The 20,910-nt window shown below is 38.1% G+C and overlaps 7 protein-coding genes and 1 non-coding gene across 10 annotated transcripts in view; 1 reads left to right on the plus strand and 7 right to left on the minus strand.

Annotated features, from left to right (window-relative positions):
• Nucleotides 1-599: 599 nt before the first annotated feature.
• Nucleotides 600-2,314, plus strand: LOC111431736. 2 transcript variants are annotated; one of them, XM_023068456.1, is made up of 2 exons: nucleotides 600-1,782; nucleotides 2,156-2,314. In XM_023068456.1, exons 1-2 carry the CDS (start codon nucleotides 840-842, stop codon nucleotides 2,179-2,181), a joined length of 969 nt encoding a protein of 322 aa, XP_022924224.1. In that variant the 5' UTR covers nucleotides 600-839; the 3' UTR covers nucleotides 2,182-2,314. The 2 variants fall into 2 exon arrangements, with proteins under 2 accessions (XP_022924224.1, XP_022924225.1); XM_023068457.1 differs by having other exon boundaries at nucleotides 2,168-2,314.
• Nucleotides 2,315-3,516: 1,202 nt separating this feature from the next.
• On the minus strand, nucleotides 3,517-5,605 carry LOC111431352. The gene is made up of 4 exons (XM_023067965.1): nucleotides 5,513-5,605; nucleotides 5,163-5,210; nucleotides 4,960-5,036; nucleotides 3,517-3,941 (listed from the first exon to the last, which is right to left on the minus strand). The coding sequence occupies exons 1-4, from the start codon at nucleotides 5,538-5,540 to the stop codon at nucleotides 3,732-3,734; spliced, it is 363 nt and encodes a 120-aa protein (XP_022923733.1). The 5' UTR covers nucleotides 5,541-5,605; the 3' UTR covers nucleotides 3,517-3,731.
• Nucleotides 5,606-5,760: 155 nt separating this feature from the next.
• On the minus strand, nucleotides 5,761-5,840 carry TRNAL-UAG. Its single transcript has one exon. It is a non-coding gene; the product is annotated as a tRNA-Leu (tRNA).
• Nucleotides 5,841-5,910: 70 nt separating this feature from the next.
• Nucleotides 5,911-8,165, minus strand: LOC111431741 (serine/threonine-protein kinase HT1-like). The gene is made up of 3 exons (XM_023068462.1): nucleotides 7,147-8,165; nucleotides 6,399-6,854; nucleotides 5,911-6,245 (listed from the first exon to the last, which is right to left on the minus strand). The coding sequence occupies exons 1-3, from the start codon at nucleotides 7,504-7,506 to the stop codon at nucleotides 5,982-5,984; spliced, it is 1,080 nt and encodes a 359-aa protein (XP_022924230.1). The 5' UTR covers nucleotides 7,507-8,165; the 3' UTR covers nucleotides 5,911-5,981.
• A 1,679-nt stretch (nucleotides 8,166-9,844) lies between these two features.
• On the minus strand, nucleotides 9,845-12,906 carry LOC111431740 (E3 ubiquitin-protein ligase SIS3-like). The gene is made up of 11 exons (XM_023068461.1): nucleotides 12,597-12,906; nucleotides 12,514-12,565; nucleotides 12,406-12,444; nucleotides 12,204-12,270; nucleotides 12,048-12,121; nucleotides 11,805-11,943; nucleotides 11,629-11,721; nucleotides 11,480-11,545; nucleotides 11,262-11,381; nucleotides 10,402-10,515; nucleotides 9,845-10,319 (listed from the first exon to the last, which is right to left on the minus strand). The coding sequence occupies exons 2-11, from the start codon at nucleotides 12,540-12,542 to the stop codon at nucleotides 9,990-9,992; spliced, it is 1,071 nt and encodes a 356-aa protein (XP_022924229.1). The 5' UTR covers nucleotides 12,543-12,565; nucleotides 12,597-12,906; the 3' UTR covers nucleotides 9,845-9,989.
• Nucleotides 12,907-13,718: 812 nt separating this feature from the next.
• Nucleotides 13,719-15,277, minus strand: LOC111431574. Its single transcript, XM_023068257.1, has 6 exons — nucleotides 14,896-15,277; nucleotides 14,555-14,800; nucleotides 14,401-14,482; nucleotides 14,091-14,305; nucleotides 13,850-13,992; nucleotides 13,719-13,808 (listed from the first exon to the last, which is right to left on the minus strand). The coding sequence occupies exons 1-5, from the start codon at nucleotides 15,138-15,140 to the stop codon at nucleotides 13,872-13,874; spliced, it is 909 nt and encodes a 302-aa protein (XP_022924025.1). The 5' UTR covers nucleotides 15,141-15,277; the 3' UTR covers nucleotides 13,719-13,808; nucleotides 13,850-13,871.
• Nucleotides 15,278-15,916: 639 nt separating this feature from the next.
• On the minus strand, nucleotides 15,917-17,284 carry LOC111431658 (bidirectional sugar transporter SWEET5). The gene is made up of 6 exons (XM_023068361.1): nucleotides 17,219-17,284; nucleotides 17,097-17,133; nucleotides 16,800-17,016; nucleotides 16,555-16,716; nucleotides 16,341-16,460; nucleotides 15,917-16,266 (listed from the first exon to the last, which is right to left on the minus strand). The coding sequence occupies exons 1-6, from the start codon at nucleotides 17,259-17,261 to the stop codon at nucleotides 16,132-16,134; spliced, it is 714 nt and encodes a 237-aa protein (XP_022924129.1). The 5' UTR covers nucleotides 17,262-17,284; the 3' UTR covers nucleotides 15,917-16,131.
• Nucleotides 17,285-19,077: 1,793 nt separating this feature from the next.
• Nucleotides 19,078-20,910, minus strand: part of LOC111431292 (protein DELETION OF SUV3 SUPPRESSOR 1(I)-like) — a 2,885-nt gene continuing 1,052 nt past the window's right edge. The window contains exons 2-3 of one of the 2 annotated variants that reach the window (XM_023067877.1): nucleotides 20,512-20,638; nucleotides 19,078-19,408 (exon numbers count right to left, since the gene is read on the minus strand). In XM_023067877.1, the coding sequence (XP_022923645.1) occupies nucleotides 19,278-19,408; nucleotides 20,512-20,602 (222 nt within the window). In that variant the 5' untranslated portion in view covers nucleotides 20,603-20,638 and the 3' untranslated portion in view covers nucleotides 19,078-19,277. Of the gene's footprint in view, nucleotides 19,409-20,511; nucleotides 20,644-20,910 lie in introns of both variants that reach the window. The other variant, XM_023067878.1, reaches the window with a different exon arrangement.

The raw sequence follows: 20,910 nt of genomic DNA on the forward strand, positions 1-20,910 counted from the left end.
TTTTTTTTTTTTTTTTTTTTTTTTTTTTTTTTTTTTTTTTTTTTTTTTTTGCTAGTTGTAGACTAGTTTGCGAGATGCGTATTGTTGAAAGAGAGATGAGAGCTACAAAGAAAACCTCGAACTTATATTAATCGTGGATTGAGAACGAGAATTGAATTTTCTAAAACCGAATTTACTATTGCTCCTTAATAACTTAGTGGCAGAGCGGTCGACAAAAATTTCAAATTAAATAATCTAATAGATATTTTTTAAAAGTTTACGCCATTTACTGAAAATAATTAAGAGAGAACACATAATTGTTAATCTATTTTTTAAAAAAGAAAAAAAAAGAAAGAAATCCATTATTTATTTTATATATAATCTTTGTTCATTTAAATATAAATCCAACCGTACAAAATATCTACAGAACCATACCAACACAAACGAACTCCATCAATCGTCCACGTGTATTGATGACACGCTTGACGTGTATCCGAGGTCAAGAATTTAGAAGCCCTCGTTATGCATTTTAGATGATACAATATTAATTTTATTAATTTGGGAAAAATATTAATTATTATTATTATTTATTTATAAAAGAGGTGGAAATTGTGGAACGCTCCGTTTTAGTGGCGCGTATTTGTCGGAAGAAAACTGAAAAAGTGAAAAATATTATTGGGAAAATAAAATTCCCAAAGGACCGCTCATTATATCATTCTCGACTATCTGCAGCCATTACATTTTGGTCATTTCCTTTTTCTCTCTCGTTTCTTCTATCGTCTTCTTCTTCTTCTCTGTCAAAAGAATGGAAGTTACGGTTGCAGACAATTAGTGGAAATTCAAGAATCTCAGCGGCTTCAATGATGCAAGGCGGTGAAGGTTCCTTGCTTCTTTCCCTCTCTCCTAGCTTCAGCAGCTACTCTTCCGGAAGATTTGCAGAAATCGCCGCCCGGGTTGTTGAGGAATTCCGGAAAGAATCTGATTCTGATACCGATATTTTCGACTGGAAAAATGACGCCGCGTCTTCCTTCCAACACGGAACTGAACCGGAAGAATTCAATCTAGCACCTATACACGACGGTAATGGTGGAACGGAGTCTGTTGTAGATGAAATCGGAGACGATGAGTTCGAATTTTCTGTCGCTCCTACGGAGCCACAGGCGGTAACGATCTCGGCCGAGGATATCTTCTACAACGGTCAGATTAGACCGATTTATCCGGTTATCAACACGAATCTCCTGTTGAGCAGTTCGATTCTAGACAAGAATCGCAATGTTGACGGCGAGGACGACGACGGAAATTTGAAAAAACCGAAGCCGAAGAGAGTTCATCGTCCATCGCTGGGAAAACTGATGAGCGAAGAGCGCGAGACGAATTCGTGCTCGTCGTCTGAGGCCGACGAGCTTGACGGAGTCCTTCCTGGAACGTTCTGCGTCTGGTCGCCGAAAGAATCGCTCGAAAGATGCAAAAAGAGCAATTCTATGGGCTCGTCGAAGAGATGGAAACTCCGAGACCTTCTATACAGAAGCAACAGTGACGGAAAGGACACCTTCGTGTTTTTAACACCAAGCAAGAGAGTTGAGAAAATCGCCGAGGTCTCAAAGGAAAAGATAGACGAAAAGACCGCCGGAAAAGTAAAATCTAGCAGAGTCGCAGCCGCGGCGGCGGCAACGGCTGCCAATATCACTCCTGCGGCCTCTGACGAAGGACAACACGTAAAGAATCAGTCGAAGGAAGCGGATAGGAAGAGACAATCGATTGCGTACGGACAAGAAAGGGCGGATTTATTGAAGAATGTCAATGGTATGACCAAAAACTCACATCAATTCTGAACAATATTAGGGTTTGAAATAATATTTGATTTGGGGGAAGAAGAGATTAAAACGTAATCTGGAAAAAGAAATTAATTAACAAGTATTTAGGGTGTCGGTGTGCGAAAAATGATCCTTAATTTCGAATAATTAATTTGTTAAACAATCTTTACCAAGTAGAAATAGGCAAAATCTTATGTGTGATTGGTTGTACTGAGTCATAATGTTGTACATTTATTTTCATAATTTTCAATACATATATATATCTCTGAATATGAACTATTTAATTTTGACCTTTGTTCTTGATTCAAACGCTTGAAGAAATGTGACAAAATATTGTGTAGATTAATTGAAAATTACTGAAGATTGGTTTGTAGGATCTGAGTATTGATGAGTAGAGAGAGGCAAAATTGGCGCACCACATGAAAGCGCAGAGAAAATGAGATGTAGGCCCATAATTTCATTGGCAACTTTTTATTATTATTATTTATTATTGTTATTATATCTGAAAGCATTTCCTTCAACTTTACAATTTGTCCCCTTTTTTTAATTTCTTGGTTTCCTTTGATTCCTTATCTTCTTTCTTGGTTAACCAAACATCCACCCACCGTGGGGGGGTCGTTTGTATTGCTTTATTACAAGCATAATCTTCCTTCTGTCTTTCTTTCTTTTTAATTGTGTTTTCTCCCTCTACAAACTTCATTTTTAAGTTTAATGTTTAGATTCTGAGTGAAAATGCTCCTATGAATTGTAATGGCCAAGTTATTAAGTAAAACACTATAATCGGTTACTGTTAGTGGTTGTCGGCGGTGAATGATGATGGTTGTTGTTGGTAGCGGATGGTAGTGGTTGCTACCGATGGTCATCGAGGATGCTATTGTACTAAGATGCTATTGTCCATAGTAGTGACTCTAGTATGAGAATATCTTGATCGTGTTTCTATGTCAACTTGACATATTTTCTAAATTTTGAACTTTAGTGTTTTACTCAAAATAACTTATTTCTTGAACACATTCTTGAGCCGAGTTCAATCCTTACAAATTTTATAAAAAATGTTATTCTTAGAACTAAGTTTTATGAAAAATGTTCTCTCATACTAAGTAAAAAATTTAGGGTTAATATTGAGTATATTAAAGAGGTTTATTAGTTGGTTTATTGAGTTATTGAGTTTAAAATTGAAAATATTGGACTTTCTTTGTACCGCAAGAGTTTTTATTTATTTATTTTAGAAATTTATTTTTTATTAAAAAAAGTAGACATGTTTTTTATTTATTTATTTTAGAAATTTATTTTTTATTAAAAAAAAGTAGACATGTCTAATAATATTCTTTGATAATGTTCTTTTATAAAGCAACTTACATTTTACTCCTAATTCATACTTTTTAGAGTGCTCTAAATCTCCTTAAAATATTGAGGATTATTAAGAGTGAATCCAACGTTCGTTAATTTAGTAGAAAATCATGAATTTATAAGAGAGAAATACTATCTCCCTTCTTGCGATTATGTTTAAAGTGGACAAATATTATACGAATTGTGACAAATATTATACGAATTGTGGAGAGTCGTGATTCATAATATTAGAGTCATGCACTAAATTTAGCTATGTCAAAAAAATCCTCAAATATCGAATATAGAATTGTGAGTCTGGAAAATTGTGAGTCTAGAAGGTGTGTAGTCAAAAGTGATTGAAGTGTCGAACAAAAGATATATTTTGTTCGAGTATAAATTAAAAAAGAAAAAGAAAGGCAATCACAATTATGTTCTTATCGCCAAGATTAGGAGCGGTAATCACAATCATTAATAAAGACAAACACAATAATCCAACAGCAAAAGCGAATCCCGACTTTGGAAAATGGGACGTTAAAGAAGAAGAGAGGATTCCCTTGAAAATTACAGAACGGTGAGCTTTGCAATTGCTAGCAGCCAGAAAAGGGAGTCCAATCAAACAATGGCTGGCGCCGGCAGCCAAAGCTGTGGGCGCCGCCGTCTTCCGCCACAATATAACAGCCCAGTGTATGCTCCAATATCTGTACTAAAAGTTAAAAAAAGTTTTTTGTCTGATTCTGTCCTTTGGGTATTCCAGATCTTCTCAAATAAATATCCAAACCCACCCATGTGCAGAAGCAAGCCCTTTCCCCACTCCAGCCTCACCTGGCCAACAAGGGGAAAAAATAAACACATAGTTTGGCTTATTTAGAATAAGACTAAGACGACCCCTGTATATTTAAGATGTCAAGTATCCATGTGAGAAAAATGTAGCTGTCCCACGTTGTTTGGAATGCATATTAACAAACATGTCAATTCACGTACAGACCCATTACCTAAAATATATGAGCAGCTCTTAAAGAGTGTTCTGTCAATAGACACTCTGATACTTACAATGCTGTAGAATTATACTTACAGTATTTGGGCTTGCTTTGATTGATGGTCAATGTTTTGTAACACCTCGAGGCCACTATTAAATGTTTTTGTAACATCTCGAGGCCACTATTAGCAGATGTTGTCTACTTTGACCCATTGCGTACCGTCGTCAGCCTCACGGTTTTAAAACGCATCTATTAGGAGGAGATTTCCACACTCTTCAAAGAATATTTCGTTCTACTCTCCAACTAACGTGGGATCTCACAATTCACCCCCCTTGGGGGCTAGAGTCATCACTGACACGCCGCTTGGTATCTGGCTATAATACCATTTGTAACAACTCAAGCCCACCATTAGTAGATATTGTCTACTTTAGCTCCTTACATATCGCTGTCAACTTCACGGTTTTAAAATGCGTCTGTTAGGGAAAGATTTCCACAACAGAAGGTACCGAGAGAAGAAGTGGTAGCCAAGGAGAAACCCATGGCCCCTAATTGCCTGGTTATATATTTTGATATATTGCTACCCCAGGATAGGCCATCAATTCAGGAGATGGATATGCAAGTTGCCAAAGGACATACTTGTATTCTTCTAGGGGTGGAGGGATTCCTTTGATATTCTGCTGATTTGAGTTGGGCAATGAATCCTGCATGAGAACTACTATTTGAAGGTATCTCTCCTCTGCCCGTACTCAAATTCAGAAATCTAAGGTTTTCAGATCGGCACACACAAAAGCATCAAAACACTGCCATAGAAAGCACACGAACAAATATAAGCAGCTTACAGTTGAGAGGCGTTATCTACTTACAGAAATATGATTTTCTTTTGGAAGGTCAGTTACCTCCTCTATGAACGCAGAAGGATGAGGCACGGCAGAGGATTTCACTGCACACATAAATATTGCTCTATGACATGAAGTTCAATGAAAATAAAAGAGAATCCCTAGAATCTCCAACTTCAACAGGAATTTATACTGGACAGGTGCCTTAATTATTAAAGCCACTCCAGCACCTGAAATCGACGGCAGTTCAAAGGCGCAGTGGGTGCAGAAGCTGAAGGCTGTAAAGTTTGAGTTGAAGCTACTTAAATCGCAATCCATGGCACACGAAGATTTGGATGAAACAATCAAGCATATATGAAATGATAGAATAAACCCTAATCGCTTAATCTATCTCTTCCTTCGTAAGGCCATTTTGCTCAATAAGAGATTTTCTAAGATTGGCAGGAGAGTCGCTGCCATTGCCATAAAATTCCTCCACTAATAACAAAGAACAGTAGAAACTAGATGCTTCAATAGACAATCACAACACCAAGAAAGAAAAAGAAAATCAATCTTATAAAAATGCAAGAGATCTGCCGACCTGAATTCCGCACATTCTCGGCCGTCATCGGAAGAGCTCCACCTCCGATAATCACAGACGCAGATGGCAGAACCGACGGAATTAAGGATTCAAGCAAATAAACAGAGAGATAAGAATTTCGAACACCGCAAATCCCTCGCTAAATTACTTCCAGTGTTCCCCGCCAAATCTTCATGGGCCCACCACCACGATATTGGGCCGAGCCTCATTAATTTCAAGGCCCATTAAAAAAAAAAGTAAAAACATGATGACAGCTGTGGGATTTGAACCCGCGCCCTTTCGGACCAGAGCCTAAATCTGGCGCCTTAGACCACTCGGCCAAACTGTCAATTTGTTAGCGGTTTTCTTTTTAATTTTAATAAACCATAAAAAAAAACAATTCTTTTAAAACACAAAAATCCATAAAACTTGATTTAATTAAAACCCTAAGAATTTCAACAAGGAGCTGTACTTGACAATCATACAAGATTCAAGATGATGAATTCCTAGGCTTCAACGAAGCACACAATTGTTCTGTAATACATTTTGGTAAGCACTGTAATGGAGTATTTCTAGATGAAGGGACGTAATGACAGAAAAACTCTGGATCTTCATTGTAAGACTCCATATAAGCTTCCAAAATCGAAACAATCTCGTCGAAATGCGGTCGCTTGTTGGGATTTTTCGACCAGCATCTCTTGATCAGATGACGAAACGCTTCCGGGCAAGCTGAAGGCAGAGGTGGTCTTGCATTCTGTAGAGCACAGACATGATCCAAATCAGTTACAGAACACACGAACGAAATAGATATCAACACGAACGAAATAGATATCAACACGAACAAAATAGATATCAACACGAACAAAATAGGTATCAACGGAGCTAAAACTAGAGAAGTGATTGTTACCTTCTGGCAGACTGCAAATGCTGCCTGTTCAGGAGTCATGTTATCAAATGGTGTCAATGCAGTTAAGAGCTCCCACAAGACAATGCCAAAGCTATAAACATCAACTTTCTTAGTATGGTGTTTTTCTTTGATCATTTCCGGTGCCATCCATCGATATGTTCCGGTGAATCCCTTTGTGCTTCCGCATTGAGATTCCAAGCATGAGATACCGAAATCGGCTACCTTAATGCACATATCTTCACCAAGTAAAAGGTTTTCTGATTTGAGATCTCTGTGGAGTATTCCCTGAGAATGAAGATACTGCATCCCGCGCGAGATCTCGAGTGCTAGTTTCAGAACCAAGTTCAGCGGAACCGAATGTGGCTCCTGTTGATGCAGATACTTTCTTAACGAGCCCCCCGCCATATACTCGGTGATTATGCAAAAAACTGGAGGTTTCTTGCAAGCTGCAATGAACTGTTTCCAGTAAAAGAAATCTCATCAAGTGTTCTTTGTAATATGCAGGTCACAAACAGCACAAGGAGATCAATCTTATTCAATCAAGAATCAAAATTACATAAAAGTCCTAAGAAATGAACATAAACAGAAGCCATTGCATCAAAATCTCATCAGTGATGAGATGCTAAAAGCTAAGGCATTGCATCAAAATTTATAGAACAAATGAAGTTATCAGAACCCAAATTCAGTGCATCAGACAACAAAAGAAACACAGACCCACAAGAAATGGGTATCAAGTAATGAAACATACAGTGATGATATTGGGATGTCTCAATCGAAACAGCAATGCCACCTCTGAAATGAACTGATTTTCAAGAAAGTTAGCCAAGTTTTCATCCTCCTCAGGCTGGCTTATCAGCTTAATTGCAACATCCCTTTGCTTATAAACGCCTCTGTAAATCCTGCTGTGCCTTCCAGTAGCAAGTTTGAAGCCAATGAACAACTGAGACATGTCTGCACTCCATTCCTCTTCTCCCTCTCCCTTTATCTCTGCTCCTGAAGACACCAAGTACTTAGACCACGACACAGCCCGCTCGTACTCTCCAAGGGAAAGCCTCCTCCCAGGCTTCCCATTGATGGAAATTGGCTTGAACCAGCTCAAATTCCTCATGGGGTGTCCCCAAATTTCATCAATATCCTCAATCTCATCAATGTACACTCTAAATCGAGTCGAAATTTGTGTAAATCAATGGATCTATAGCTGAAAAAAAACAGAAACTAACTACATTTTCCCTTTCCAATGCTCATGCAAGAAAGAAACAAGACAAAGAAAGTCATCCCAGCAAAACAAAAGGAAAACTCCCTTCAAACTCACACATCAGATACAGACAGAACCAGATTTCGTTGAAATTAGACACACCCATATACATATAATCATCTAAATCTACAACACAGCGGAAGAAAACAACAAAAGGGTCATTTCTTTCAAACTCAAGAACACCAAATTGGGAGGTGAAACAGAGAGAAATGGAAAAAAAGAAGAAGATGGGAAGTTTAGAGGTAAAGGGGAAGGAGGAAGGGGGGGAAAAAAAAAAAAAAGGGGGTCGGTTGAGATGTAGTTGTTGTTTCTGGTGATGCAGTGAAAGCATATGAGGAAGAGCTGGCGGGTTTCTCTCTGTCTGTCTGTACGTCTTGTCTCTGTGTTGTGGCAAAGCCAAAGCTAATACCAATGGCCTTTGGGTTATGCCCCTTTACATTCATAACGTGTAAAGATCCTCATCTTAGGGGACACCCCGGGTCCTCTTTGATTATGAACCCAACCCTTTTCATCTTCCCCCTTTTCACCCCTTACCTTCTTCTTTTTTTCCATTTTGCCCCTCCCCCTCACCCCATAAGCACAAAAAATCATGGGAAGAACAGAAAATGGGAGACGGGGGTAAAAAAAAGAGAAAGGGTTAGGTAAAGGAACAGAACCAGAAGAAAACGACGAGGACGACGACGAAGAAGAAGAAGAAGACGAGGGCGGGTAAGGGTTCGGGTGTGGAGCCCACATCACAGGGAAGGATCCGTGGGCTTGTCGGACAAAGCCGTATGGTCCTCTTCCGTATACGGCCTTTCTCTCTCCTCCCTTCGCACGTGTTTCTCTCTCTAGATTTACAACCTATTTACCGTAATCGATACGTGTTATTATCCCCCATCATTATTTTATTATTATTTATTTGTTTGTTTATTTATTAATCACCACCTCCAAAAAAGTTGCCCTGGGTCCCTTAAATCTCTGTCTTCAGTAAATCTAATAATTTTAAATAATATAAATTACTTCACATTTTTATTTAATATCATTATGTTTGAAAGGAGTATAATTTTTATTAAATTATTAATTATTAAAAACATAAATTCTGTTAAGATTCTTATTTAGATTCTTATCTCAATTATTTTTTTACTCTCAGTATTATCCATAATTTATTAAAAATAAATTTTTTTAAAAATATTTCAATTTGAGTTTAGAGCTTTTATTTAAAAAATATAATATTTCAAATTAAATTGAATTAGAATTAAAAAAAGAAAAAAAAAGAGTTAAAATTGGACCTATAAAAGGTGGGTCCCACGCTTCCCGTAGAAAGAAAGGACGGTGTTTTGTTTTCTGACTGTTCCAAAATAGTTGTCCGTACATTATAGTGGAATCTTTTTTCCTTTGTCCTCTCATTTTAATTTTATTTAGTTAATTAAAAGTTTAATAAATTTCTATATTTTAAAATACATGAAATTTTAATTTTTTTTAAAAAACCTCTATTATTAATTATTGAAATATTAAAAAAAATTAATTAAAAAAGGGAAGTTCAAAGCTTTAGTATACATAAACATTAATTAATTTAAATTCTACTTACACGGTAATATTATATTCCAAAACTATATTATTTAAAATAATTTATAAATCAAATTAATTTAATATTTTTTGAATAATAGAGATATTGAGTTGTAATTAATATTGGAAAGAGAAAAATAATTGATTTTTTATTTTATTTTATGGATATGATCAGTCCTTTATTGTTAAGAGTATTTAATTAATACATATAAAATCAAGGATTAGATTGACATCCCAAAGTTGACAGCATAATAAAATAATGCTTTTAAAAAAGAGTTTAGGATCTCAATAATTTTAAGGTTCAATCATTATCTCTATAAATAATAATTTATTTATTTATTTAACTCCCACCCTACATTATCAAAATAATTTGATTTGTATTAACCAACAAACCAATCTTCATCCGTTTATTTAATTAGAAACATATGATAAAATAAATACAATATGATGTTTAATAAGATTATGCACATGCATGAGATTAAATCATATAATTATTTAATGAGATTATGAGAATAAAATATTTTATTTTAACCTATGCTTAGAAATATTATATCATAATTTTTAATAAGCTTTAATGTTTATGATTAATGTCACATATTTTTCACATTGAAAGAAGAATATATATATATATAATATTTGTCAAGTAGTGAGGAATCTGTAGGATCCAGGAGGCATGAACATGGGCTAATGGAGGAAGCCCACGTGGACTCTTGTTCCTCCATGGCCTGGTTTTTAGGTGTAGATGTCAGTGAATTTGGTTTATCAGTGGTGAATGAGGGGAGAAAGTTTTAGGGGGCTGAGCAATTCTGGTTAAGATGGTTCAAAATGGGTGAGCTTCCGTTCTCCATGGCATCTAAGGTCGTGTCGGTATAGAGGCCTGCTGTGTTTTCGGTATGAGATGCGTGGTGGCTCGGAGCCGATCTTGACAGACTTGAAGGTTGGCTTGTTACGAAAGCAATGGCAGATGTTTGTTCTGTGTCTGAATGTAGGTTTGATAGAGCGCTGAGGTCGAGATTTGGGAAGACGGAGGAGCGACATCGAGGACATTTAACGTTCAGACGAAGCCACTCGTCGATACATTCGACGTGGAAATTGTGAGCACATGGCATACCACGAACCTGCATAAAGGAGAAAATGAATGTGAAGAGGGTATGTGAACATTTTAAAGATGAATGATGAAATATGAAGCAGAGAGTTTACCTCATTCCCTACACGGAACTCTTCAAGGCAAATGGGGCATTCACTGCAATCTGTTGGCACAGCCTTTAGCCTGAACTTTGGAAGGTCCTGGATGAGAGCTTCCACAGCTTCCCTCTGCACATAAATAGCCCGTTTCTAAGAACTCCATGCCCACCACTATTAAACCACTGGTTCATAATCGTGAGATCCCACATGGATTGGAGAGGGGAACGAGTGCCAACGAGAACGCTGGGCCCTGAAGGGAGTGGACTGTGAGATCCTACATCAGATGGGGAGGAAAACGAAGCATTCTTTATAAGGGTGTGGAAACCTCTCCCTAGTAAAGGTGTTCTAAAAAACTTGAGGGGAAGCCTAAAAGAGAAATTCCAAAAAGAACAATATCTGCTACTGGGCTTGAGCTGTTACAAATGGCCTCAGAGCCAAACACCAGACAATGTGCCAACGAGGAGACTGAGTCTTGAAAGGGGGTGGATACGAGGCGGTGTGCTAGAAGGACGTTGGGTCCCGAAGGGGGATGGACTGTGAGATCCCACATTGATTGGAGAGGAGAACGAAACATTCTTTATAAGGGTGTGGAAACCTTTCCCTAACAGACGCATTTTAAAAACCTTGAGGGGAAGCTCGAAAGGGAAAACCCAAAAAAGACAATATATGTTAGCAGTGAGCATAGGTTGTTACAATAAGAGCACAGATTTCCTCCCACTTTACTCGTGCATAATCCCCTTAACATACTATTCACAAGATAACGATTATAAACACTGATAGACAAGTGGCATGACTCAAATACACGTTATTACAACAGATCCATAGCCAAGGGCAGAAAGTTTCTATACACATCGATTTAAGCTTCAGACGTTTACCTGAGCCGAGGTTAAGAACAACCCGGGATGGTACCCAGTAGCATCTTGGCCAATGCCTCGTGTTTCCAATCCTGCAGCTTCAAATGCCCAATCAGGAACTCTAATCATATCAACCAGTACCTAGTATGCAGAACAATGCTAATCAATCCAATGTTTGATGATTCTAAACAGATACTCAAGAGTAAAAGGGTTATAATAACAAACAGTTCCAAGCTTACCCCATATTCCGATACCGGTATGCCTTGTTGCGCACGGAACAAGTGAGCTTGTCGACGCGCTAACCACTGCATAAAACGGTTTAAGAAGCGACAAGAAAACCGGTTAGTATCAAATAAAAGAACGGAGAAGTAGACAGAAACTGATAAACCTTTCCAATTGACAAGCAGGCAACGCAAAGGAGGGCACAGTAGCTGAATAGCAACCAAATGAGGAAGCCCCATTTCTGTCCTTCTTCAGGCAGCTGCACGCATGAACAACACGAACTAAATAATCAAAGCTTGTAAACACATGATTTAGGCAATGTTAAGGAACAATATAGCTTACACAATCTTTAGCATCTCTAAACCAGAGAGTCCCAATTACAGTCCACGCACATAGAAAGGGGTACAGCAATAGAGATAGAATAGAAAGAACCACAACTCGTCCACAGAATCGAGCATATCGCTGCTGCCATCCGAAATCTCTAACGAAATTTAAATTCAACAGTAAGAACAAGACACCCCTTATGAATCTGAGGAACTTAGGAGCTTCCCCAGAAGTAGTGAGTATAAGAAGAGAAGGTCTTACAATCCCATTCCAGCTGAAAGTGCATTATCTATGAACAGCAGAAGGCGAAAAGCAAACACAGAGGTATAATCAACCTGAATGAAGAAAGTGTTGTGTAATGCATAGCCACCAGAAGCAAGCAAGAAATCATGAATATATATGTGTTAAGACACATACCACGATCCATATGTGCAAAGGATATCTACAGGTATTGTACCTTCTCCAATTGATACTCACAATGATTCTAACAAGCAAAAGAGTTAAAGAAAAACAAGACATAAAATGGGTCTATTCCTGGTGTGTAATCATTTGAGTAAACAATATTGTCACAATCGCACTCTTACAATGTCATGATCTGATAGAGAGTGACAAAGGATACATACTAGTAGCAAGCATTGACAAGAAGAACCCATCGTACCTGAAAAATCCGGAAATACTGAAGCAAGTTAAAAACCATCGATATGGGTAAAGAAGGGAAGAGATTTACCATTTGAAATCGACTCCTCGAATGGCCATGCCCAAGAACTCAACAAGAACACCCAAGAACTAAACAAGAACACCCAAGAACACTCGGAGGTGGAGCTGCCGACAATGGCTAAAGGGTCGCCATGGGAGGGAAGGAAAAGGATTGAAGAAGCACAAGGGAAAGGGAAATCAAAGAAGAAGTGGTTTTGGGCAGAAATTGTTTGTGGGGTTGAATGATTGAAGAACAGAGAGATGGAAAAGGAGAAGGAATTGAAGAAGGGGAAGAAGAAGCATAGAGAGGGATGGCGTTGGGCTATGGGGGTGAGCACGCAGAGCAGTTATCTGATATCTCTGCAGCGTTGCTTGTACAACTGTAAAGCGTAATGACTGCCATTTCAGAGCATAATTGTAACCACAACCCTGCAAATTCAAATCTCTACCCATTAAAGTAAGTATGCAACTTTTCTTTAAAAAGAAAGTAATTTCAAATTAAACAACTTTTCCTCTCACCATTTTTGGTTTTGGTTTGGAAATCTTAGTTAAACCCAAAATTTGAACAAATCTCGTGTTGGGTGTGGGGTCACAAACAACAACTTTTCCTCTCACCAATGGGATTATGAGAAGAAGAAATCACAAGAACACTGAAATCTATACCACTTGAACTAATGATATCTTAGGATCAAATTGAATAATGATCCATATGAGTAGTAATGAAAAGGAAGAGTAAAGAAATAAAATGATGCATGCAAACTTAGCTATCAAAATCAGTCAGCAGTGGTCCAGCTTGACCTGAAGAGGGCAATGAATGCTAGTTATTTAGAGGACAGGTGCGGTGTGAGTGTGAGATATTATAGCACAACCAAAAAATAATTGACAGTGATGCACCAAAGGAATTATTTCTATGATTTTTAACCTTAATGTCTCAAAATAAACCTATTTCTCCACCATCTACCTACCACTTCTCAACATTTTTTAATATATTCGATGCACGTTTATAGAAATCTTGCACATTGTTTTTATAAAATTAGTGAGCGCATTAGTGAGAATCAATTTAGGTAAAATTGTATCGGCCCAAGCACACCCTTTATAAAAATGGTTCGTTGTCTTTCAAGGTCCAGTGCCCTCGTTGACACACTGCCTCGTGACCACGTAGCCCAGTGTCTGGCTCTTGTACCATCTGTAATGGCCCTAGTCTCGAAAGAGATGCAACATTAAGAACTATTCGTAGAAGCGGTATACTCTTAAGTTTCATACGGAATGTAACCCCTATGTCACATTAGGCCCCTAAAGTGTGTAAAAATAACCATCGAAGAGAAACTTCAAGGAGATGACAATGAACAACTGCATTTCAAGGGATGTAATATATACAAGAAAGCTATGTCAGTTACAATTAGGAGGGTTTAAACATTTATAAACAGCTGAAGCTGGTTGCTTATAGGAAGGGATACTACTTATATCAACAAAGCGAACCTCCCCGGGCGCAAAGGAAAGATCATGGTGCCTGAATTCAAGAACAAAAGAAGCTTAACTTGTCAATGATTCAAATAACACAATGGCAAGATGATGCTTATGAGAGCAACATTTCAGATGTGCAGCTACCTTCGCAAGTCAAGGCCGATTAAACCAGCTTGAAGAACTGTCAAATTATCAGAATCTGGCGACACAATGATGATAGTATCACCAGAGTACTGCGTTTCGAGAATCGACATCAGTTGCGTTACACGAACGAACACATCAGATACGCTCTCGTTCGGGGTTCCATCATCAATTGGAGGAGGTTTGATCCGTGAAGAGATGGTATCTGAAGCATATACCTGTTGTTTTCAAACACAATTCATAAGAACAATCAAACAATTCACTGTCTCTGGACAGAAACTTCAAGCAAATCATTGCTTTCAAACAATCATACTTCTGAAACAGACTCCAATCTCTTGCCTTCATAAGCTCCAAGCCCACGGGCATCAAGAAAACTATATTCAGGAACTATATAACTGAAACCAACAAAAACATCTGATTCCATGGCGGCAAGAACTTGAACATTCAAGACAAAGAGCATTGAATACCTTCGATTCACACCATTAACTGATGCAATAATCTCAGCTGCTTGATAAGCTCTCTGCGTAATAGAGGGCCAAATCCAGCAGCCATTGTCACAAGCCCCCATTTCTTTCAATTTGAAAGCCGCTTTAACAGTTTGCTTCTTCCCTACCTCAGACAATCCGCTATCAACTGATGTTTTTGCAACTGGGTTTGTGTTAATTATACCAAAGCTATCGAATTCTGATTCCCCTGCCCTCACCAGAAAGTACCTTCTCAAACCCGAATTAACATTAGAAACAAAACCCCTTTATCGTCCTCCAAATGCGAAATAAAACGAAGAAAAAATCTGGGTTAGTGAAGTTACCGATTGACGAGACGAACAGGGGGCATCTGGAACAGACCGCGAGCTTCAGCAATAGGAAGAGCAACAAAATCAGAAGAACATGGCAGAGAGAAATCGATGAAAGAAGGGGTAGAGACAGAGACCAGAGTGGTAATCAGATGGCGGCGGTTGAAAGATGCTTGAGAGGACGCGACAGGCTTCAATGGAGGCTGAAGCAAGCGTGGGCAGGTAAGGGCTGCAATGGAAACGGAGGACGATGCGTACATTTTAGCCGGCGGCGACGGCGTGTTGGTCGAAAATCGTCGATGGAGGTTTGTTCATTCTCAGCCTTATCTTTCATTTTCGTTAGATGTTTGAAAATCAGAAGATCAATGGTCAATTCCACCGCATTAGGAACATAAAAATCCTTACAAATTAAATAAATTAACCACAAAAATCCTCCCTTTTTAAGAACTGTCGGCTGCTAAGATATTTTTTCAAATTAACAAATTTATAGTTCAAACATCTGCATTTCAAGTCACTATGACTTCACTCCCACGACACCCGAGTCACTATGAGTTCTGAGTTCACTCCCACCCCCGACACCGGAGTGTTATGAGTTCTGAGTTCACTCCCACCCCCGACACCGGAGTGTTATGAGTTCTGAGTTCACTCCCACCCCCGACACCGGAGTGTTATGAGTTCTGAGTTCACTCCCACCCCATTTGCTTCTCTTAGATGGAAGTTTTATTTTTCCAGAATGTATCCTAATTTTTTGCTTAATTTCTTCTGATGATCGATTCAACCTCTGATCAAAAAGATATACCTGGTTATATTTCATCTCTTCAACAAGTTTAATAACGAGCGTAACGGCCCTATTGTTTCGATGGAGAGTAGAACTATGATTAGCTTTTCGAAAATTTTCCATACGACACCCGAGTGTTATGAGGTCACTCCCACCCCCCAACACCCGAGTCACGAGGGTCATGTCCTACACCCGAGCTAGGACAATGTATAAAATGCAAAAGACCATAGAGCAAAATTGAAGTTGAAGCTGAAATGAATATCCAATAAAGAATATGGGAAAGAATTTGAAGTACACAGCAACAAAAAGAATGAATGCAATGAATTAGATAACACCAAGTTATTTAGCTGAGCCTTCAACCAAGCTCCAGAAAGGAAGTAAGGAGTCTGCAGACGACATGTCGATGCCCAAAAATCTATCCACCTCCCAAACTACACAGTCATTCGAACCTCTGACCTCTTCCACCTCCAAAACTACACATCTGACATTTGAACCTCCGCCCTCCTCGTACTCGACGTGTCATCATTGTCCCAATTTGTTGTTCTGTAATAAGTTGCATACAGAATCAACTGGATCAACCCAGAAAGAGCTCCCAAACTGTTTGGAATCTGCAAAAAGAAACAAAAAAGTTCATAATACCAACGTCTTGATCTGATACCATGTCGACAGGTTCGAGGCTTACCAAGACGTTCGGATCGAACTTAAGAAGAGCGTAAATGGCCCATACGATACCATTACAGAAGTTCGCGAGAGAGAGAGTAAACGGCATGTACTTAACACTCTTCGTTTTGATCACAAGTCGCTGAAACGAAACACGCAATCAAATCGAACGTATAATTAAGATGTTCGTTGTAATATAATTGTAACATAACGAACGACGATGAACGGAGAGGTACCATGACGGTCAACGGAGAAGTATACATGCCAATGTTGAAGATAATGCATAAAATACCAACAAAGTAACTTCTACTTATGGTGGTGTGGAAAACGAGAAGCGTAATCAGGACGACAGTGGCGAAGAAGATCGATTCGATGAGAAGAACGATCAACATCTTCCTCTAAAAATTTTCAAGAAAACAAGTTAGTTCGATTTCGAAACCGGGACGAAAAGAGAAACAATAAGAAATCTGTCTCGACTTACTCTCTTGATCCATGGAGAGTAAATAAAGAAGATGGAAACGTAGGCGAGCTCGATGAAGAAACCGATCCCGTTGATGGTAACGACGAGGATGCTGTCGGGATGAACGAAGGGCATTCCATAGAACACCCACATGGCGCAGTTGAGGATTGTGGCCAAGTAAGGGTCAGGCTTGAAATCCTCCACGGCCTTGCGCTTCACAATCTGAGTGAAAGTGGGGCTGCAGGGTTTTGGTTGATATCAAGATTTAGCAATGAAAAAATGCAACTTTTGAGAAATAAAGAGAGATTAGAAGCTTACATTGGTGACATAAATAACCCAAAAGATATGACATTTCCTGAGAAAATACATAAAATAAACAGAGCGATCAAGTTGGTGCTATAATTTCATATGGATTGATGAATTTTGAATAGAGTTGTTACCTATAATGCCAATGACAGTTCTTGCTGCGGCTGTACTCACCATTGTGACGAAAAACAAAGCAAGTTGTGTTTATTATTTATGGTTCTTCTGCTTACCAGTTATGAGAGTGTTACATAGAACAGTGAAGGAATCACATGAACAAGGAAGGAAAAGATGCAACTTTTTGTAACTTTGATGGGTTTTTTTCTCTTTTATTTGGTGGGTTTTGTTTGAGGAACAGAATTGCTTCAAAGTGATGGTGTTTGTGGGGTTTATATATGAATTGTGTGGGAAGAGAGTGAAGAAAAAGGATAAATTTGGGTGGTTGAATTTGAATGGGTTATGAGCTATTATGAAGTTTGTGAGTGATTATGATTGACTCAAGACTAAGTCAGTTTTTGGCATCTTAACCATTTTCAATCGGATTTTATGGATTAAATTGATATTTAGTTTCTAATTTTAAATTTTTTTTAGTATTTGGATATGGTTTAGATTTAAATGGTTTAATTAAACACTTTTTCAAAAATCAATCAATATCAAATAACTCTTTAAATTTCTTTTATATTTTTTTTAGAAAAATTTTATTTTTGGGTTTAGGGTAAGAGGCCAGCATTACTATTGATAACAGCTCAAGTTTACTGCTAGAAAACATTGTCCGCATCTCTGATACCATTTTTAAAAGCTCGCCGATAACATGTAAGTAAGGTGGATTTATTATTTTAAACTGGATTTATGTACCGACCACATGTAAATAGGTAGATTTATGTACAGTTATTTTAAACTGGATTTATGTACGGTTATTGTGGGAAGAGCTTTGACAATAGAAGGGAAAGGGGTTTGGAGAAGTAATAATGGTAAGATTTAGATTTGGCAATCTCGCAACTTTAGTAGCCAAGTGTTCGCACATAAGGGCAGTTTCAGATATTGCACTAAGAAAGACTTCTGCCTTTGCTAAAGGTCAGGTTTTCACTCAATTTCTTTCCAATTCAAAAAGAGGAGCAAGCAACACCGAAAGAGGAGCAAGCAACACCAGACTTTTCAAGCGTATCGTGCAGGAGCTCGAAAGCTGCGAAAAAAGTAGAGCTGTGAAATGGCTGTGGAAGTGTTCAGCGAAGAAGGGGAAGGGGTTAGGAGAAGTAATAATGGTAATGATTTAGATTTGGAGAAGCTTCCTTGTTATGAATACAAAAATGGGTGAAAACAGAGTGATTTGGAATGTGTGGTTTGTTTGGAGAGTTTCAAAATGGGAAACATGCAGATTGCTGCCCAATTGCAGCCATATCTTCCATGTTCGTTGCGTCGATTCTTGGCTTTTGAAGACACCCATTTGCCCCATTTGCAGAACTTCTGCTGCTCTTCCAAAAATTGCCTTGGTTTCTGCAGACAGGAGGTGAAATTAATTGACTTTATTGAGAGAGAGGGTGGGTGTTCTACAGCTGACGAGTGACAGCCGGTAAGTATTATGCCGCCGGGAGAGGTGGCCGGGAGGAAGTTGAAGTTCAGAGGAAGCGCCGCCGTCAGTAAGTGGCTTGGAAATGGTTACTGTACAGAATTTGGGAAAGAGGAGGGCCTAAGAAGAAGACGAAGTGGGGAAAGATAGAATTTTTTTATACTATGAAGGTATGCAAATAAAGACTGAAATTTACACAACTTGGTAAAAATATGAAGGAATATCATTTTTTTGTAATCACCCAACTTCCTCCTACTCTAGTGACTAGTCGGGCAATTTGTCAACATTCCAACAACTACCAACTCTTTCAAACATTTTTGACATTCCAACAACATTTCGGACATCTATTACTCACAATGTTGATAATCTCGATGGATTCATGGTCCGTGACGACAACGACGACGACAACAGCGACAAAAGAACACACTGTTTTCTTCGGTGCCAAAGGTTTCGACGATTTTCCAATTATCTGATCTGAAAAGGTAACAGTGTTTTAGGCTTCTAAGCATGTTCATAATACCATGATTTACAAGGATAGAAGACGTCGTAATCCCACCTTGGGGTCAAAAGACCTAGTTAACATAAGATCTTAGAAGATAAGAAACATACAAGACAACAAAAAAATCTTCTCATTTCTTCTCGGTGTTGCTCTCCAATTCTCTCCGAAGCTGCAAGGAGAAGTCGTCATTGACATCATCGTCATCCCAGTCGTCTTCCCACTGCTGTGTAATTTCCTTCCCTTCTTCTTTGACTTCCCATTCTGCAGTTCATATGATCATTCATAAAAAATGTCTATCAATCCCATAAAGAACAACTATACAGATATCATAGCGTGTCATGGCGTTCTCCCATATCTATGATCACTCAGAAACTAACTGCCAGAAACAATAAAAAGAAAACATGTGCCCCCCACCATCTCTCTCTCTCTCTAACAGTTTCATCTTTAAGTGGCAAAGATGCTAAGGAAATAATCCATTCATGTTAGCGTGCTAATACTCACTTCAAGAGCTCAAGACATACAAAAATTCAGATTCTGACAGAAGAGACAAGATATCAGCTAGAGTGTAAACATATCAACAGAAAACCACAGGACTCTAATCTCCTTCCTCAAAGCACTGTTGCATTGCTCATGGGAGGATTCAAATGAAGCAGCAGAGCATACTTCTTCACTCCCACCTGCAAAAGTGGGGGCCTACTTAACAAAAACTTCTACTTTCCCTTGAAGGCAGATCAAGGTCAATGCACATCCACCAATTGATTTACAGAAATTCAAAATGGTTGAACTGCAAAAGGATTTTGCCAACCATCCCACCAAGATCATCCCTTCAATTTTCTAATATACAACTAAAACTCCTAGTATTCTTGAGCACACAGTAATAAATAAAAACTTCTCAATTTGTGTGTATCATCCCAAATACCAGAAAAATTTTAATGCAGATAAAGGCTTCCCATGGACTTCCCGGATCCTAACAGTAGAATGTTAACCTCGGACATGGAAAGGATATTCCACTAAAGCCAAAAGGCATGTAATTCTGACCATTTTTTTTCTCTCTTACTAAAAGTTCTTTTTATTGATGATTATTATTAGTGTAATTGTATAGTATTACAACTCCAGCTCATTACGATTCTAATTGTATCAGATGGAAATGATATAAAATATTGGTTATAGATGAACAAGAAATATTTAGGGTGTGCTGATCCAAATTAGAGAATGCTATTATTCCTATAGCAGTTATCAGTTATTGGCAAGTCGGTAACAGGACTACGCAAACCCTTATTGCATTCCCATTCTTTTGGCTGGAACATCAAACAAGTAATTGCACATCGGCCAGCCATAAATAAGGAGAGGATTTCAAGCTGTACCTTCATTAATCTCAAACTCTTCGAACTCATCATCATCTTCAAAGAGGTCAATCTTAACTTCCTCAGTCGCCGTTTTGGTTTCAGTTGCCATCACAAAGTTTGAACTGCCTACGGATGTATTATTCAAAAAAATCAGCAATAATCACATTAATAAGTAAAAAAAAATTACAAACCAGAAGCAAAACTATGCTCCCCATGAGGATTAATTTGATTTACGGCGAGACGGAAATGTAATAAGATGCCTCATTATAAATGAGGAATTTATTATTGAATTTAGAATTAAATAACAAAGTACAATATAGTGAAACCCTAACTTTTCCAATCTAAGATGCCAATCACACAAGAAACCAATAGTACAAAAAAAAAAAAAAAAAAAAAAAAAAAAAAAAAAAAAAAAAA

The sequence above is a fragment of the Cucurbita moschata genome, unplaced genomic scaffold, assembly GCF_002738365.1.
Source record: "Cucurbita moschata cultivar Rifu unplaced genomic scaffold, Cmos_1.0 Cmo_Scf00036, whole genome shotgun sequence".
NCBI classification, from domain to species: Eukaryota; Viridiplantae; Streptophyta; class Magnoliopsida; order Cucurbitales; family Cucurbitaceae; genus Cucurbita; species Cucurbita moschata.

Coding starts and splice junctions, on each gene's coding strand:
- LOC111431736 (XM_023068456.1), top strand. CDS start 840: ATGATGCAAGGCGGTGAAGGTTCCTTGCTTCTTTCCCTCTCTCCTAGC. Junction 1,783..2,155: donor TTTATTGAAGAATGTCAATG/GTATGACCAAAA, acceptor AAATTACTGAAG/ATTGGTTTGTAGGATCTGAG.
- LOC111431352 (XM_023067965.1), bottom strand. CDS start 5,540: ATGACGGCCGAGAATGTGCGGAATTCAG. Junction 5,211..5,512: donor CGAGAATGTGCGGAATTCAG/GTCGGCAGATCT, acceptor CAAACTTTACAG/CCTTCAGCTTCTGCACCCAC. Junction 5,037..5,162: donor TGAACTGCCGTCGATTTCAG/GTGCTGGAGTGG, acceptor TTATGTGTGCAG/TGAAATCCTCTGCCGTGCCT.
- LOC111431741 (XM_023068462.1), bottom strand. CDS start 7,506: ATGAGGAATTTGAGCTGGTTCAAGCCAATTTCCATCAATGGGAAGCCT. Junction 6,855..7,146: donor GACATCCCAATATCATCACT/GTATGTTTCATT, acceptor TACTGGAAACAG/TTCATTGCAGCTTGCAAGAA. Junction 6,246..6,398: donor CATTTGCAGTCTGCCAGAAG/GTAACAATCACT, acceptor TGTGCTCTACAG/AATGCAAGACCACCTCTGCC.
- LOC111431740 (XM_023068461.1), bottom strand. CDS start 12,542: ATGGCCATTCGAGGAGTCGATTTCAAATG. Junction 12,122..12,203: donor CTTTGCACATATGGATCGTG/GTATGTGTCTTA, acceptor TTCTTCATTCAG/GTTGATTATACCTCTGTGTT. Junction 11,722..11,804: donor TTAGAGATGCTAAAGATTGT/GTAAGCTATATT, acceptor TCATGCGTGCAG/CTGCCTGAAGAAGGACAGAA.
- LOC111431574 (XM_023068257.1), bottom strand. CDS start 15,140: ATGTACGCATCGTCCTCCGTTTCCATTGCAGCCCTTACCTGCCCACGC. Junction 14,801..14,895: donor CCTGTTCGTCTCGTCAATCG/GTAACTTCACTA, acceptor GGGTTTGAGAAG/GTACTTTCTGGTGAGGGCAG. Junction 13,993..14,090: donor ATCGGCCTTGACTTGCGAAG/GTAGCTGCACAT, acceptor TCTTGAATTCAG/GCACCATGATCTTTCCTTTG.
- LOC111431658 (XM_023068361.1), bottom strand. CDS start 17,261: ATGGTGAGTACAGCCGCAGCAAGAACTGTCATTGGCATTATAG. Junction 17,017..17,096: donor GGGTTATTTATGTCACCAAT/GTAAGCTTCTAA, acceptor AAAACCCTGCAG/CCCCACTTTCACTCAGATTG. Junction 16,717..16,799: donor ACTCTCCATGGATCAAGAGA/GTAAGTCGAGAC, acceptor GAAAATTTTTAG/AGGAAGATGTTGATCGTTCT.